Source organism: Mustelus asterias, chromosome 25 (genome assembly GCF_964213995.1).
Source record: "Mustelus asterias chromosome 25, sMusAst1.hap1.1, whole genome shotgun sequence".
Classification (NCBI taxonomy): domain Eukaryota; kingdom Metazoa; phylum Chordata; class Chondrichthyes; order Carcharhiniformes; family Triakidae; genus Mustelus; species Mustelus asterias.
Window position 1 is genome coordinate 35042565 of NC_135825.1, and position 15915 is coordinate 35058479.

General features: G+C 44.9%; 1 protein-coding gene across 2 annotated transcripts in view; it reads left to right on the forward strand.

Annotated features, from left to right (window-relative positions):
• The first annotated feature begins 4611 nt into the window (after positions 1 to 4611).
• The window catches only part of ube2t (ubiquitin-conjugating enzyme E2T (putative)), a 31511-nt gene continuing 20207 nt past the window's right edge, over positions 4612 to 15915 (forward strand). The window contains exons 1-2 of one of the 2 annotated variants that reach the window (XM_078197952.1): positions 4612 to 4880; positions 5000 to 5123. In XM_078197952.1, coding sequence (XP_078054078.1) covers positions 5015 to 5123 — 109 coding nt within the window. In that variant the 5' untranslated portion in view covers positions 4612 to 4880; positions 5000 to 5014. The remainder of the gene's footprint in view (positions 4881 to 4999; positions 5124 to 15915) is intronic. The other variant, XM_078197951.1, reaches the window with a different exon arrangement.

Genomic DNA, 15915 nt, shown 5'->3' on the forward strand with positions numbered 1-15915 from the left:
GCTCAAGAGAGGTGCACAAATAGAGTCAGGTAGAGTAAAATTCAACACTGACAATCTCAAGGACAAAGCAACATCAGACTTGTATCAATTCACATTGCAAAACAGATTCCAAGCTCATCAAGATTTACAGGATATTGAAACATCAATAGAGGATCAAAGACAACAATTGAAGACCACTTGGAAGATAACATGTGAGGATGTATTGGGGCAAAAGAAAAGACAACACAAGCCTTCGATTTCAAATGCTACTCTTGAAAAAATACACAGGGAATACACAGATGCTAACAGAGAAGTTAAAGCTAGGATAAGAGAAGATAAGAGGAGATACACAGAATATCTTGCACAAGAAGCAGAAACAGGAGCAGGTCAGCACAACATAAAAAAGCTCTACAAAACAGCTGTCAGAGAAATTCAGACAGGAAAACACTCAGATTAGGGACATAGATGGAAAACTTCTCATTCTTACAAAGGATCAACTCAGGAGATGGCCAATTCCTTAACAGACCTCCACCAACTGTATCAGCTGACATACAACCCTCAGAAAACCCACCGGATATCAGCCGTGAACCGCCATCAGAAACAGAAATCAGGAAAGCCACCTCATCGCTGAAATGTGTCAGATCAGCTGGACCAGACGACATACCAGCAGAAGCTGGATATGCTCTATGGACTCCCAAGGAAAATATGGGAGGAAGAAAGGATACCATCAGATTGAAGGAAGATTATGTGGTGAAACTTCCAAAGAAGGGCGACCTCAGTCTTTGTAAGAACTATCGTGGGATAATGTTGCTCTCTGTGCCAGGGAAAGTACTGAACCGCAGCATACAGTAGAGAATGAAAGGGGCAGTAGAAGATATTTTAAGGGACAATCAGGCAGGTTTTTGCCAAGGAAACTATTATGTGGATCAAATAGCAACCCCATGGATTACAATTGAACAATCATTGGAATGGAACTTATTGATCTACATTAATTTTGTAGACTACAAAAAGGCATTTGACAGCATTGGCCAAAACCCTGTGGAAGTTATGGCATTCCAAGGAAAATAATCTCCCTCGTGAATAGCTTAAGTGAGTGGGCAAGGGTCTGGCAATGTTGGTAAATGTGAGGTCATCCATTTTGGTAGGAATAACAGCAAAATTGACTATTATTTAAATGGTAAAAAATTGCAGCATGTTGCTGTGCAGAGGGACTTGTACATGAATCACAAAACGTTGGTTTGCAAGTACAGCAGGTAATTAAGGCAAATGGAATTTTATCCTTTGTTGCTAGAGGGATGGAGTTTAAAAACAGGGACTTTATGTTGCAGCTGTATAAGGTGCTGGTGAGGCCACACCTGTGTACAGTTTTTTTTTACTTGAGAAAGGATGTACTGGCACTGGAGGGGGTGCAGAACAGATTCACTCGGTTGATTCCAGAGTTGAGAGTGTTGACTTATGAGGAGAGACTGAGTAGACTGGGACTATACTCATTCGAATTTAGAAGAATGAGGGGGGGATCTTACAGAAACATATAAAATTATGAAGGGAATAGATAAGACAGAAGCAGGGAGATTGGAGGTGAAACCAGAACTACGGGGCAAAGCCTCAAAATAAGGGGGAGCAAACTTAGGACTGAGTTGAGGAGGAACTTCTTCACCCAAGGGGTTGTGAAGCTGTGAAATTCCCTGCTCAGTGAGGCTACCTCGTTGAATGAGTTTAAATCAAAGATAGATAGATTTTTGAACAGTAAAGGAATTAAGGGTGAGCAGGCAGGTATGTGGAGCTGAGTCCACAAAAAGATCAGCCATGACCTTATTGAATGGCGGAACAGGCTTGAGGGGCCAGATGGCCTACTCCTGCTCCTAGTTCTTATGTTCTTATGAAGAATGCCTATGATGGAATGAGAGGTCGAGTGTTGCAAAGAGGAGCCGTCTCTGCTAAATGCAATGTACAAACTGGCATGAAACAAGGATGTTTAATGTCGCCATCCCTATTTTTGCTTGTGATTGATTGTATTTTGAGGTAAACAACATCATACAAAATTAAATGGCATACAAGAGCAGCTGGAAGATTTAGAGTTTGTGGATGACTTGACTTTATTATCACACAACCACATACAGATGCAAGATAAAACCTGTCATTTGACGCACGTATCAGCCAAAGTTGGCCTTAACATCAATGTAGATAAATAAAGATAATGTGAACAAACACCAGGAATAACAACTCCATTAAGGAAATGGATGAAGTACCATATTTTACTTATCTGGATAGTGTTGTAAGTACTACTGGTGGAACAGACATGGATGCAAAGATCAGAACTGGGAAGGCTAGAGCAGCATTCATCACTCACTTTAACATCTGGACATCAAGAGAGATCACCAAGACCACAAAGCTGAAGATCTTCAACTCCAATATAAAGTCTGTTCTCCAAATGGCTCCAAAACATGGAGGACCACCAAAACAATGTTGATGAAAATCCAATCTTTCACCAACAGATGCCTCAGAAGGATCCTTTGGATAAGCTGTGGAACAACGTTACATGGCCAGCTCTCACATGGAACCCACAAGGAAAGAGAAAGAAAGACAGACCAAGAAACGCATGGGGTCAGGATACAGAAAAGATGATGAGAGCCGAGGGCTATATATGGCAACAACTGGAGAGTTTGGCTCAAAACAGGATAAGATGGAGAGAATTTGTCCATGGTCTATCCTCCATCAAGGAGTGAAAAGGCTAAGAAGGAGAATAGATGCATTTAGAGGCTAGGAATACTGCAGCGAGTAACTCACCTCCTCACTCCCCAAAGCCTCTCCACCATATACAAGGCACAACTCAGGACTGTGATGGAATACTCCCTACTTGCTTGGATGGGTGCAGCTTCAACAACACTCAACAATCTTGACACCATCCAGGGCAAAGCAGCCTGCATGATTGGCACCACATCCCATACATCCACTCCCAGCAGTGTTCACTACCTACAAGATGCCTGACAGAAATTCACCAAAGATTGTTAGACAGTACCTTCCAAAGCAACAGCCACTGCCATCTAGAAGGATAAGGGCAGCAGATACATAGGAACACCACCACCTGCAAGTTCCCCTCCAAGCCACTCGCCATCCTGACTTAGAAATATATTACTGTTCCTTCGCAGTCGCTGGGTCAAAATCTGGAATACCCTCCCTAACGGCATTGTGGGTCAACACATAGCACATGGACTGCAGCAATTAAAGAAGGCAGCTCACCACCACCTTCTCAAGCGCAACGAGGGATGGGCAATAAACGCTGGCCAGCCAGAGATGCCCATGTCCCACAAATTAATTTAAAAATTTAAGGGGAAACTAGACAAGCAAAGGGCAGCACAGTGGTTAGCACTGCTGCCTCACAGCGCCAGGGACCTGGGGTCGATTCCTGGTTTGGGTCACTGTCTGTGTGAAGCTTGCACATTCTCCCTGTGTCTGCATGGGTTTCCTCCGGATGCTCAAGTTTCCTCCCACAGTCTAAAGATGTGCAGTTTAGGTGCATTAGCTATGCTAAATTCTCCCTCAGTGTACCCGAACAGGCGCCGGAGTGGTGCAACTAGGGGATTTTTTCACAGTAACTTCATTGCAGTGTTAATGTAAGCCTACTTGTGACTAATAAATAAACTTTTTAAAAAAGCATATGACGGAGAAGGGAATACAGGGTTATGGTGCTAGGTTTGGATGAGGAGCGTAAACACTGGCAAGGCCCGGTTGGGCCATATATCTGATGTACTGCCATTCTGCCTTGCTGCCGCTCCCCTTCCTATTTGACACACCTTGCTTTCCTCCTTCATCACTTCCCTCCCATCACCCACCTTTCGGCCTTCCTTCCATCCCATTTCTTGTTATCAGCAGCACTCCGCAGAGCCCCCTGTTTACTCATATTCAGATGGTGGTGAGCTGCCTTTCTTTCCTCCTGCCAGCAATTTTTGCCCTCTGAGTTGAAGAGCACTATAGAAATAGAGCCCATCTTACCTTTGGGATTTCTTTATTTGTTCGTGGGATGTGGGCGTCACTGACTCGGCCGACATGTATTGCCCATCCCTAATTACAGCTGTAGTCCATGTGTTATAAAAACACGCACTGTGCGTGACACTTAAGTGGCACGTAACATTCATGCAACACATCAGCCCAAGCTTAAATACTGTCAAAGTCTTGCTGCATTTGGACACAGATTGTCTCAGTATCTGAGGAATCATGAATTGGTGCTGAACATTGTGCAGTCATCAACGAACATCCCCACTTCTGACCTTATGATGCAAGGAAGGTCATTTATGGAGCAGCTGAAGGTGGTTGGGCCTCGGACCCTATCCTGAGAAACATTTCAGTCAGGTTGCTTTGATCCTGTGTTTGGAGCTGGTTAAAGGTGTGTCCGTATAGGGCAAGAAACAATACTTTTTACTGTATACATGTGACAATAATAAATCAAATGAAATGTATATTTGTGTATATATATATATATATATATAGAGAGAGAGAGAGGTGGGGTGGGGGAGCAGGGCACCAATCTGCTCCAGTTCACCTGATATTTCCACTCTGGGGTTTCCGGCACCAGCTCCGTGGTTTCTAGTTCCGGCTCCGTGGTTTCTAGTTCCGGTTCCATGTTTTCTAGTTCCGGCTCCAGGTTTTCTCGCTCCGGCTCCGGGTTTTCTCGCTCCGGGCGGCGGGTTTGAATGTGTGTGGCGGTTGGTGAGGCGGGAATCCGCGGGTAAAGTGTCTCCCAGTCTCGGCTCCTGTGGGGCGGCAGCAGCAGCTGCTTCAGCGACCGGCGCTTGAGGCTCTGGAATCTTCTCTTGGCGGAATTGCTGCTGCTTTAAACCCAGCTTTAAAATCGCCTCTTTACCTGGAGTCACTCTGAGGATTCAGCTCCTAACGACAACAAGGTGGCTTTTAGATGAAAGTTGTAGCTGTTATTTTCTCACCTATGTATTTCTTTATTTGTATTCCAGGCTAGTTTATTATTTATTTGTATTGTAGGCTAACTTATTTATTTGTGTTCCAGGCTAATTTCAGAACAATGCAAAGAGCGTCGAGGTTAAAGAAAGAAATGCAGTTGTTGGCGAGCCAGCCCCCACCTGGAATTTCCTGCTGGCAGAGCAATGACCAAATGGATGATTTACGAGCACGTATGTTTCTGACTGTTTAGAATCCTTCCAGTGTGCAAGGAGGCCATTTGGCCTATCGAGTCTGCGCTGACTACAATCCCACCCAGGCCCTATTCCCATAACTCCATATATTTACTCTGCTAATCCCCCTGACTCTAGGGTCAATTTAGCATGGCCAATCAACCTAACCCGCACACCTATGGACTGTGGGAGGAAACCGGAGCATCCCCTGTTTTTTTGGAGAAATCTGCTTTTTATTCCCCCTTTGCCTTTCCCTATTCAGCAAATCTGAAATGTTGAAGTTTCTCTTTTTTTTAAATTAGTGTCACAAGTAGGCTTGCATTAACACCGCAATGAAGTTACTGAAAATCCCCTAGTCGCCACACTCCAACGCCTGTTTGGGTACGCTGAGGAAGAATTTAGCATGGCCATTTCACCAAATCAGCACGTCTTTCGGACTGTGGGAGGAAACCCATGCAGACACTAGGAGAATGCACAGACAGTGACCCAAGTTGGGAATCAAACCCAAGTCCCTGACTCTGTGAGTAACAGTGCTAGCCATTGTGCTGCCCTCTGCATTTCGAAGTAGTTTTCCCAATTGGTCGTTCGATCCTGTTAGCTCACCCACCCTCTGGGTGAAATGTTTCTCCTCATGTTCCCTCTAATCCTTCTACCAATCACCTTAAAATCTGTGCCCCTGATAATTGACCCCTCAGTAAGGGGAAACAAATCTTTCCTGTCCACCCTATCTCGACTATCGACCCATCATTGTGCACTTTAATTAGGTTACCCGTCATCTCTTGTGTTCTAAGGAAAACAGTCCTCGTCTATTCAACTTCTCCTCATAGGTGCAATTTTCAAGCCCTGGCTTGAGCCTCTGTACTCTCTCCAAAGCAATTATGTCCTTCCTGTAATGTGTTGACTGGAACTGTTCACAAAATTCCAGCTGTGGCCGAACCAGCATTTTATACAGATCCAATATTGCTTCCCTACTTTTGTATTTAATACCTCATCCAATAAAGCAAATCATTCCTTATGCTTCCTTTACCACATTATCCTCTTGTCCTGCCACCTTCATGGACCTGGTCACTCTCTGCCTCAACTCCTCTCAATATCCTCCTGATTATTGAGTATTCCCTTGCTTTTTTTTTGCACTCCCCAAATGCATTGCCTCTCACTTTTCTGGATCAAATTCCATTTGCCGTTTTTCTGCTCACTCAACCAAACCATTGATATTCTGGATTTGACAGCTATCCTCTTCACTATCAACTACAAGGCTAATTTTAGTGTCATTTCCAAATTTCCCAATCGTGCCTCCCACATTTAAATTCAAATCAGTAATATATTACAACAAACAGCAAAGTCTCCAACACAGCCTTGTGGAAAGCCGTTGGAAACCACTTTCCATTCGCAAAAACATCTATCGACCATTACCTTTTGTTTCCTGTTACTGAGCCAATTTTGGATTCAACTTGTCACCTTCGCTGTATCCCAGGGGACCTCATTTTTCTGACCAGTCTAAAATCCATGTAGACAATATCTGCATTATCCCCATTAATCCTTCTTGTTACTTCCTCAAAAAAATTGATTAAGTTAGTAAGACACAACCTTCCTCTCTCAAAACCATACTGACTATCCCTGACTAATCTGTGCTTTTCTAATGACAGCCAGTACCAGCAATGGTGCCATGCACAAGCCTTCCCACCCTGACTTAATTGGGGTGGAGAGAGGAAGTTGGCATACTCCCCACCTGCCTCCGTGTCTGTGTTAATCTTAGAATCCCTACAGTGCAGATGGAGGCCATTCGGCTCATCGAGTCTGCACGGACTACAATCCTACCCAGCCCTATTCTCGCAACCCCACATATTTACCCTGCTAATCGCCTGACACTAGGGTCAATTTAGCAAGGCCAACCTGACCCGCACATTGTTGAACTGTGGGAGGAAACCGGAGCACCCGTAGTAAACTCACAGACACGGGGAGAATGTGCAAACTCCACACAGATGGTGATCCAAGGCCAGAATTGAACTCGGGTTCCTGGCGCTGTAAGGCAGCAGTGCTGACCATTGTGCCACTACGCTGCCCCCACATGCCACCAGTCTTAGCACAGGGAGGGCATAAGATTCTGCCCTTCATTTATATGCAATGTTACTATCAGCTTTATACTATGGTTTTGCAAAATTGTGAATTGATTTTAGGAAATAGGCTACAAGCTATTGGTAATACGGTACCTTTCACCTTTAGAGCTGGTCTGAATCTAAGCTAGACTGACTGGGTGAAACTTCTTGTTGTGGGAAAATCACCGCTCGGAGTCAGATCTAAAGATTCAACACGCAGTTTTATTGGACAAAGCTTTGGGAGAAGTGCTGGGCTCTCTGCAGTGCACGCAGTCACCTTCTCAACTTTAAAATGGCAGTTGAGCATCTTTTATACATTTTCAAATAATGGACAAGTACGGACATTGGCAGTTCGCACATCGTTATACATAGAGTAGATGCATTTATGCCCCCCATCGAGACTGATCTCGTTACCAAAACCCATTGTTTTGGTTCTGCTTTTATCTCAAGTCAAGGTGCCTTGAGGTCTGATTTATTTCCTGCAGTAATTTAGACACGAACATGATTTAACTCGTGCAATGTCTGTGCCCAAGTCAGCACATCTTAATGTCATTTCCCAGAGTCCATTTTCTGCCAGGTAACCATTTTGTATCCTTTAATTTTAAATTTACTCCAATAACTCCCCCTTTTGGTCAGGATTATGATCTAATAATCCGATGGACCAACAATAGTAGCGTCGTGGGTCCGGCAATTGATATGCCTGACCCGTAGCCAACAGGTCGCGCGTTCACAGATAGACGTCCACCTTCTCGCCCTTTCCTTCATCGTCGCCGTCCTCGGTGTCTTCGGGAGTTCCCATCAGGTGCTCTTCTTCGGTGACCACACTGGCCCCTGGCACAATCCCAGTCATCATGACTTTACAGCAGACATTAAGACATCCGACAATTAGGCAACAGACAGTTATTATTGCAACGAGAATAATCAGTCCATGCATTAAATAGGATCCCCAGGATCTCCCCAATAACCATTCGAGCCAGCTATTTCCCTTCTTGGGGCCTTGTCTAAAGTCATTGAGCTGCTTTCTTATGTCATTAATGGCTTGGGTGATGTTGTAAGATTCATTTGTAACTGTGTTATACATTTGTCTCTTATTGTGCATACTCCCCCTTTCACTCCTTGGAGCCCTCTGCACACAGGATCTGTGGAGTTTATTAGTTCCACACACCTTCCCTGTATACCCCTTTTTATATTTGCCTGTTTGTCCTTTACAGGGTGCGTCCGAGGTATCTGCCGTATATAGGTCATGGGGGGTCCACCCAGGGGTGGCCACAAATAGGGCCTCTACAGATTGGGCTAGCGGGTAACACACGGTTCGATTACCGTGTAAATGTACATGAGCCTTGTAGAATAAGTTATCCTCCAGCCCTGTCAATCTTACAATCACTACAACATAGAGTAGTGCAATTATATACGCTGTCTTAGACATGTTCGCAACAGGCAAGTATCAATCTTATTACTCTATGTTAACAACTTCCCAAAGGCTATATTGCCAACTTGAATGTGTCAGTTAATCTTGCTTGTAGTCGTCATCTGTTTTGGGGAAAGCACTCTGGTCACTTTAATATCACTCATTCGTTTCTTTGTATAATTTCAGCTGGGTCCAATGTTTCCATCCACCTTTCCCCCTTATGTCCAGACAGGCACAGGTATCTCCACTGATTATGACCTCATATGGCCCATTCCATTTTGGTGCAAACCCTGGTTTTTCAGGTAATGTTTGTACCATGACGCGACTTCCCGCTGTTGGGACGTCAGGGAGCATTTCAAGCTCTCTCTGTGCATCTCTTTCTTCCTGATTATCCTTTACTAATTTACGCATCCCTTTTAGTTGGGCGCTTAGTTCCAAAACATATCGTTTAATTTTGTCTTTTAGCGGATCTACATCGGCCCCACCTGTTATGATGCTTTCTGGTAATTGCATCGCCCTTCCTGTCATGAGTTCATAAGGGGTTTGTCCGGTTTGTGGTGGCTCTTAACCATTTTCCTGACGTTTGCATGGCCTTGGCCAGGGCATTCTTAAGAGTTCTGTTCATGCGTTCCACCATTCCAGAACTCTGCAGGTGGTAGGGGATGTGGAATTTTTGTTTTATTCCCATCAGTTGGCACACTTTTTACCACCTTTCTGGTGAAGTGTGTCCCTTGATCCGAATCAATTTGTATGGGTATTCCCCATCTAGGGATTACTTCCTTCGCCAATATTCTAGCTACCGTGGTAGCAGTACAATTTCTGGTAGGGAACGTTTCTACCCACCTGTTAAACTGATCTATAATAACCAAACAATAGGTTTTGCCGTGGGATTGTGGTAGTGGCCCTGTGAAATCTATTTGCAGATGTTCCCAGGGTCAATTTGGTCGAGGCTGGTGTCCCATCTTAATTTTTATGGGTCGACAGGGGTTGTATTGCGTGCATGTCACGCATTGGTGACAATGTCGGGCTATGTCCCTTCCCATTCCTTTCCACCACCATTCTTTTCCTATACTAATTGCCATGGCCCCATTTCCCGCATGTGAGAGTCCATGGTGTAGTTCCAACGGGGTGTTTTGTATGCACTCTGGTGCCATTACCATATCATTTCGTCTCCAAACGTTATCAGTCTCTCTGCTTGCTCCCTGTGCTTCCCACTTACCCTTTTCCTCTTTCGAGGTATCCTCGTGTAAGTTCTGAATATCTATTTCGTCTCCTGTCTGGCCCGTTACTGCTATTGGCAGCTCGCCAACTGCCTCCTGCTCTAATGCTAATTGCGCTGCTCTATCTGCGGCTTGGTTCCCTTTGTAATTTAAGCAATCGGGGCTATCCCTTTTTGGGCCCTTCTGATGTGCTTTGATTTTTATTACCGCTGCTTCTCCGGGTTTTTCGCTGGCTTTTAGTAATGCCCCGATCCTTTGTTGGTGTTTAATAGGAGTTCCTCCCATGGTTACAAACCCCCTTCTACCCCATGACGTCATATAATCGTGTATTACCCCGAATGCGTACCTACTATCAGTATATATGTTTACCGTCTTTCCTTCGGACAATTCTAGTGCTTTTGTGAGTGCCACTAGTTCCGCCACCTGCGCCGATAGACCTCCGTCAATTCTTTCTGACTTTACCGTTTCCGATTTGTCATTTACTACTGCCCACCCTGTCCGGGGTGATCCTCCCACATATTTACATGAGCCATCTACAAAAAGGGTCTCCTCAGCTGTTGCTAAAGGTACATCCTTTATTCTACCTTCTTCTATATCCATACCTACGTCTCCACAGTTATGTGGTTCTCCTGTATCCAAAATTCCTTCTGCTGGGTTATCTCTTGTTTCTCTTACTATTATAACTGATTTGCTGGGAGGTAGGAGGACGGCTTCCCATTTAGCCCTTCTCATGTTCGAGACGGACCTTAACTTTCCTGTATTTAGCATTTCCACCAAGGTGTATTTGGTGTGGAGGATTATATTTCCTGTCATTAGTATTGGTTCGCTAATCTTTACAGCCCAGGCGGCGCAATCTAAGGCAGCTATGCACCTTGGCAGTCCGGTTACTACTGGCTCTTCTGCTGTTGAATCGTAACCTATGGGTCTCCGTTTATCGCCATCATCTTGCGTTACTACTGCAGAGTAGAACCCCCCTTCATTATTACAGTGTATGTGGAAATCTTTATTGGAATCTGGTTGTCCCAGTCCGGGGGCTGATATCAGTTCTGCCTTTAACTTATAGGCCTCTTCTTGCTCAGGTCCCCATTCTACGGGGTTTAAAGCTGGCTTTCCCCCTTTAACTAGTCTCTGTATAGGCTCTGCCAATTTTGCAAATTCCGGGATAAAACTTCGGCTATAATTAAACAGTCCCAGCACCTTCCTGACTCCTCTTGCGGTGACTGGCCACAGCATCTGTTGTACCGCCTTCTTTCAGTCTGTTGGCATCTCTTTAAGCCCTTGTGATATTAAGTGTCCTAGGTACAGGACTTGTGCTTTCCCGATTTGTGCCTTTTTGGGGTCACCTTTAACCCTGCAGTTTTCAGTTCATTCAACACTAGGTATAGTGCTCCCTGATGTCCTGACTTAGATTCTGAGGCTATTAATATATCATTCACGTATTGTAGAATCGTGCCACCCTCTGGTAGTTTACCCTTTTCACTCATTACTCGATGGAAGATAGCGGGGCTATTGTGGAATCCCTGCTGTAGGCGAGTCCAAGTGTACTGTTTGTCTCCCACTGTAAATGCGAATTTGTTTTGGGATTCGGGATCCAAGGGTAGGGACCAGAATCCATTGGCCATATCTAATACGGTAGAGATTTTATGCTCCAGTGACAATCCATTCAGGATTGTCGAGGGGCTTGCTACAATGGGGTGCAATTTGGACGTGATTTTATTGAGGCCGGTGTAGTCTATTGTGAGTCTGTAACTTCCGTCGGGTTTGCTCACTGGCCAGGTTGGGGAGTTAATGGTACTCGTAGTTTCCCTCAGGATTCCTTTCTCCACTAACCCTTTAATTATTTCTACTACAGCTGCCTTTGCTTCCAGTTTTATCGGGTATTGTCGGTGGAGCTTGTGCTCCGGTCCAGGCACCTTTATCGGGTCAGTTTTGGTTAGGCCCGTGTCTAATTTCGTTTTGGCCCATACTCCGGGGACGGAGGCACAAATGGCTCCAAACCCCTCTGTTTCTAGTCGCCAATCTCTGGTGGTGGCTGTGGCCACCTTGATAGTCTCGAGGTGACTTGTGAGTTTTCCCATTCCGGTTTTCCGACCGTCCCGTTTTGGCCAGATTAATTCTCCCTTCCCACAGTCAATCAAAATTTCATACTCCTTCATTAAATCATTTCCCATTATTGGACCCTCGTTATTTTTACATACATAGAATCTCATAGGTATATACAAATTATTTATTTCTACTAACGTGGTCTCGCTCAGGTAGGCAGGTGTTTTGTTCCCTCCTATCTCTGTTAAATAAATCATCCTACTTGTAGTGAGTAAGGGAAGGTCGGTGACAGATATGGATGCTCCTGTGTCCACCAGCATCTCACATTGCTTGCCCCCTACTAGTGCAGACACACAGATCCTTCCCTCCTTCTTACCCTTATGAATGGGGGCTGCAGGCCATCTTGCTGATCTCGGAGGTTCCTTAGTTCCTCCATTCCTGCTGTGGACATGGATCGGGGCGGGGGTCTCCCATGTTTGTTCCAACATATTGCTTCCGTGTGTCCATTTTTATTACAATAATTATAGTGTCTCCCACTGTTTCCAAATTTATTTCCTTTCCTTGGGACCCAGCACTCCTTTGCAAAATGTCCTTGTCAGCCACAATTGTGACAGGTCAGTTTGGGCTTAGTTCCGCTCCCGCTACCGTAGGCGGCTACTCTTTCCTGTTTTATGTTCGTCTGAGATTTCTCCTCCCCGCCTCCAAGTATGCCACCAGCCCATTCCACCAGTTCATCATAATCCTGGGACACGGGGCGGCACGGTAGCACAGTGGTTAGCACTGCTGCTTCACAGCTCCAGGGTCCTGGGTTCGATTCCCGGCTCGGGTCACTGTCTGTGTGGAGTTTGCACATTCTCCTCGTGTCTGCGTGGGTTTCCTCCGGGTGCTCCGGTTTCCTCCCACAGTCCAAAAATGTGCGGGTTAGGTTGATTGGCCAGGTTAAAAATTGCCCCTTAGAGTCCTGGGATGTGTAGGTTAGAGGGATTAGTGGGTAAAAATATGTGGGGGTAGGGCCTGGGTGGGATTGTGGTCGGTGCAGACTCGATGGGCCGAATGGCCTCCTTCTGCACTGTAGGGATTCTATGAAATTCTATGAATGATCACTCCCATTTTTAGGATGGTTTGGTGAGCGCTGGAGAGTCCATCCTTGAAAGCCTGGATGAAGGCTCGATCCCCGCTGCCTGGGTTTCCTTGCCCTGAGCATTCCTGGTATACTTGGAACAACCGTTCCCTGTATTCAGATGCTCCTTCCCACTTTTGTTGCTTGGTCGTTGTGATTCTACTCCAATTAGTAGGAGCATTTCCTAAAACTCTCTGGACTTCTGTTTTAAACAGGGCGAAGGGTGCCTGTTGGGCATCTATTTCTGCTGTCAGGGCTACTGCATGTGTCCAACGTCCCCCACTGTAGTCTTGTGCTGGGGGAAAGGCGGGCCCTCCGGCTACCTGCCTCCATTTATCCGCTGGACGTGCGGCCCTAACCAATTGGTGTATATCCCTTAAGTGCAGTTGGCGTCCTACCCAAACCATATCTAATTCTTCCCAAAACTTCGTATTTGCGCTTCTAGGTTGTAGTTTACCAGGGAGGCCATTATCTGTTGTCTTTCGCCCGGGGTGAATGGTTTGTAATTTGCTGTTGGCTGCGCGTCCGTTCCCCCTCGGGTTACTGGCTCCAAGTTATGTTCTAGCGCTTCCCCTTCCTCTGGAGGGGCGGTTGGTCCCTCTTGTGTGGACTCATAAGGGGGCAGAGGAACAGTTTCCCCTCCCCATTGACTCTCCTCTAATACTAGATTCCATTTCTCCAACTCCCTTACTCTGGATTCTAATTTTTTAATCTTATCCTTATCTTTGTTCCACTTTTTAGTGGAGACGACTACTTGTTCAATTAGTCCAGCTAATTGATGTACTAATAATACCCCTGCCTTTTTTGTTTTGTCTCTCTTTTTCCCCATCTACCCACTTTCTCTGTTCTAAGGTCTGAGAAACATCCCAGCCATCCCTTTGCATCTTCTTAATCAACGCGTGTCTGTCTGTCATATATTTATCAATAAGAGAACCCGCAGGTCCCCACTTAGTTCCTCTACCTGCCATCTTGCAGACTTCTACACCCCCGGCCACGATTACTTCCTTAGCAACGTGTTTTCTCCACCGTTAGGGTTTCTATTTATACTCACTACCCCGGCCACGATTACCTCCTTGGCAACGTGTTTTCTCCACCGTGAGGGTTTCTATTTATACTCACGGCCACGATTACCTCCTCGGCAACGTGTTTCCTCCACTGGAGTCCGGCTCTAGGTCAGAGTGATCAGCTCCTTACCGCACCGCTTTACAACGTGACAGACAAGTACACAAACTTTTATGCAAACAGGTGGCACTACAGAGTTTGATGCTAAATGACCTTTATCACTTGTGCTTCACGATCCTAAGTGCTTTGATGCCTCTACGCCCACTTCAGGGTCCTGACCTTTGCGTGGGGGATTTCGCCTCTTAACAACCGGTCTAAGGCTGCGCGTTTGAGACAGGCATTTCCTTGTCCTAAATTGATCAGCACAAGTAATCAATTCCCGTTTCTATCCGATAGTACCCCTAAATTCCCCTAATTTTCACCCATTTTTAACTGCATTGTTGGCTCAGTCTGACTCCCACAGATTCAATAATCTCTACTCCAGTTCGCCGATCGAGGCCAACCGATCAACTCACCAGCAGTGAGATCCTTTGCCGACTACGCCAATTTGTTGTGGGAAAATCACCACTCGGAGTCAGATCTAAAGATTCAACATGCAGTTTTATCGGACAAAGCTTTGGGAGAAACGCTGGGCTCTCCGCAGTGCACGCAGTCACCTTCTCAACTTTAAAATGGCAGTTGAGCATCTTTTATACATTTTCAAATAATGGACAAGTACGGACATTAGCCGTTAGCACATCATTATACATAGAGTAGATATGGGCGGACATTGACAGTTATCACATCGTTATACATAGAGTAGATACATTTATGCCCCCCATCAAGACTGATCTCGTTACCAAAGCTCATTGTTTTGGTTCTGCTTTTATCTCAAGTCAAGGTCTGATTTATTTCCTGCAGTAATTTAGACACGAACATGATTTAACTCGTTGTGCAATGTCTGTGCTCAAGTCAGCACATCTTAATGTCTTTTCCCAGAGTCCATTTTGTGCCAGGTAACCATTTTGTATTCTTTAATTTTAAATTTACTCCAACACTTTTCCTAGGTTCTTTTAGATTGCAAATAGCAGTTCCTGATGCTACCCACTCAGTAACTGAATTTATATTACTGCCTTTTCATTGCATCAAGCTGAGTGAAAAAGTTACCTTCTGCACAAACTTCTTTGGCATTCCAATGTGCAGAGAGACAATTTATTCTTGATGTTAGAAATTGCCCTGAAGATCCACATGCCAGGATTCAATGTGTTCTCAAATGAGACAGAAACTTGACATCTGAACTGCACTTGCTATTTTATGCACATTTGCATTCCAAATCACTTTTTTTGACATGAATGTGACTATGCAGCAGCACTGTATAATTGCTGGAAGGATTGTAACTGAATCTCAGTCCTGGTTCTTAAAGCCCACAAGAAAATAGTTATACCTGAAATATTAAGATTGCTTTTCTCTTATTAGCTGCTAATGTGAAGTATTTCCACTTATTGGTTCATTCCTATCACTTGCGCTATCTGTGTATTTTGTGCTAGAATATAAATACTAAATCTTGCATTATATCTGCAATGTGTAAGAAATAATATTAACCTACCTTATTTGGAGTGTAAAAGATGGATCTTTCACTTTTCCCCTCTTTCCCCCTCCCCTTTTTCAATGTGCACATTGAAAAAATAGATGGGATTTGAAATCTGTAAAGTATCAATCATGATGCCTAAATGAGCTGAATTGGAACAGCCTCCATAAGTCAGTCCAAAAGATATTGGCTGGCATTCTCAGACCTTGTCCGCGTATGTGATTTTTCCATCCCACTGCTGTGAATGGAGATTACCAAATTCTCTATTCCTCGCTG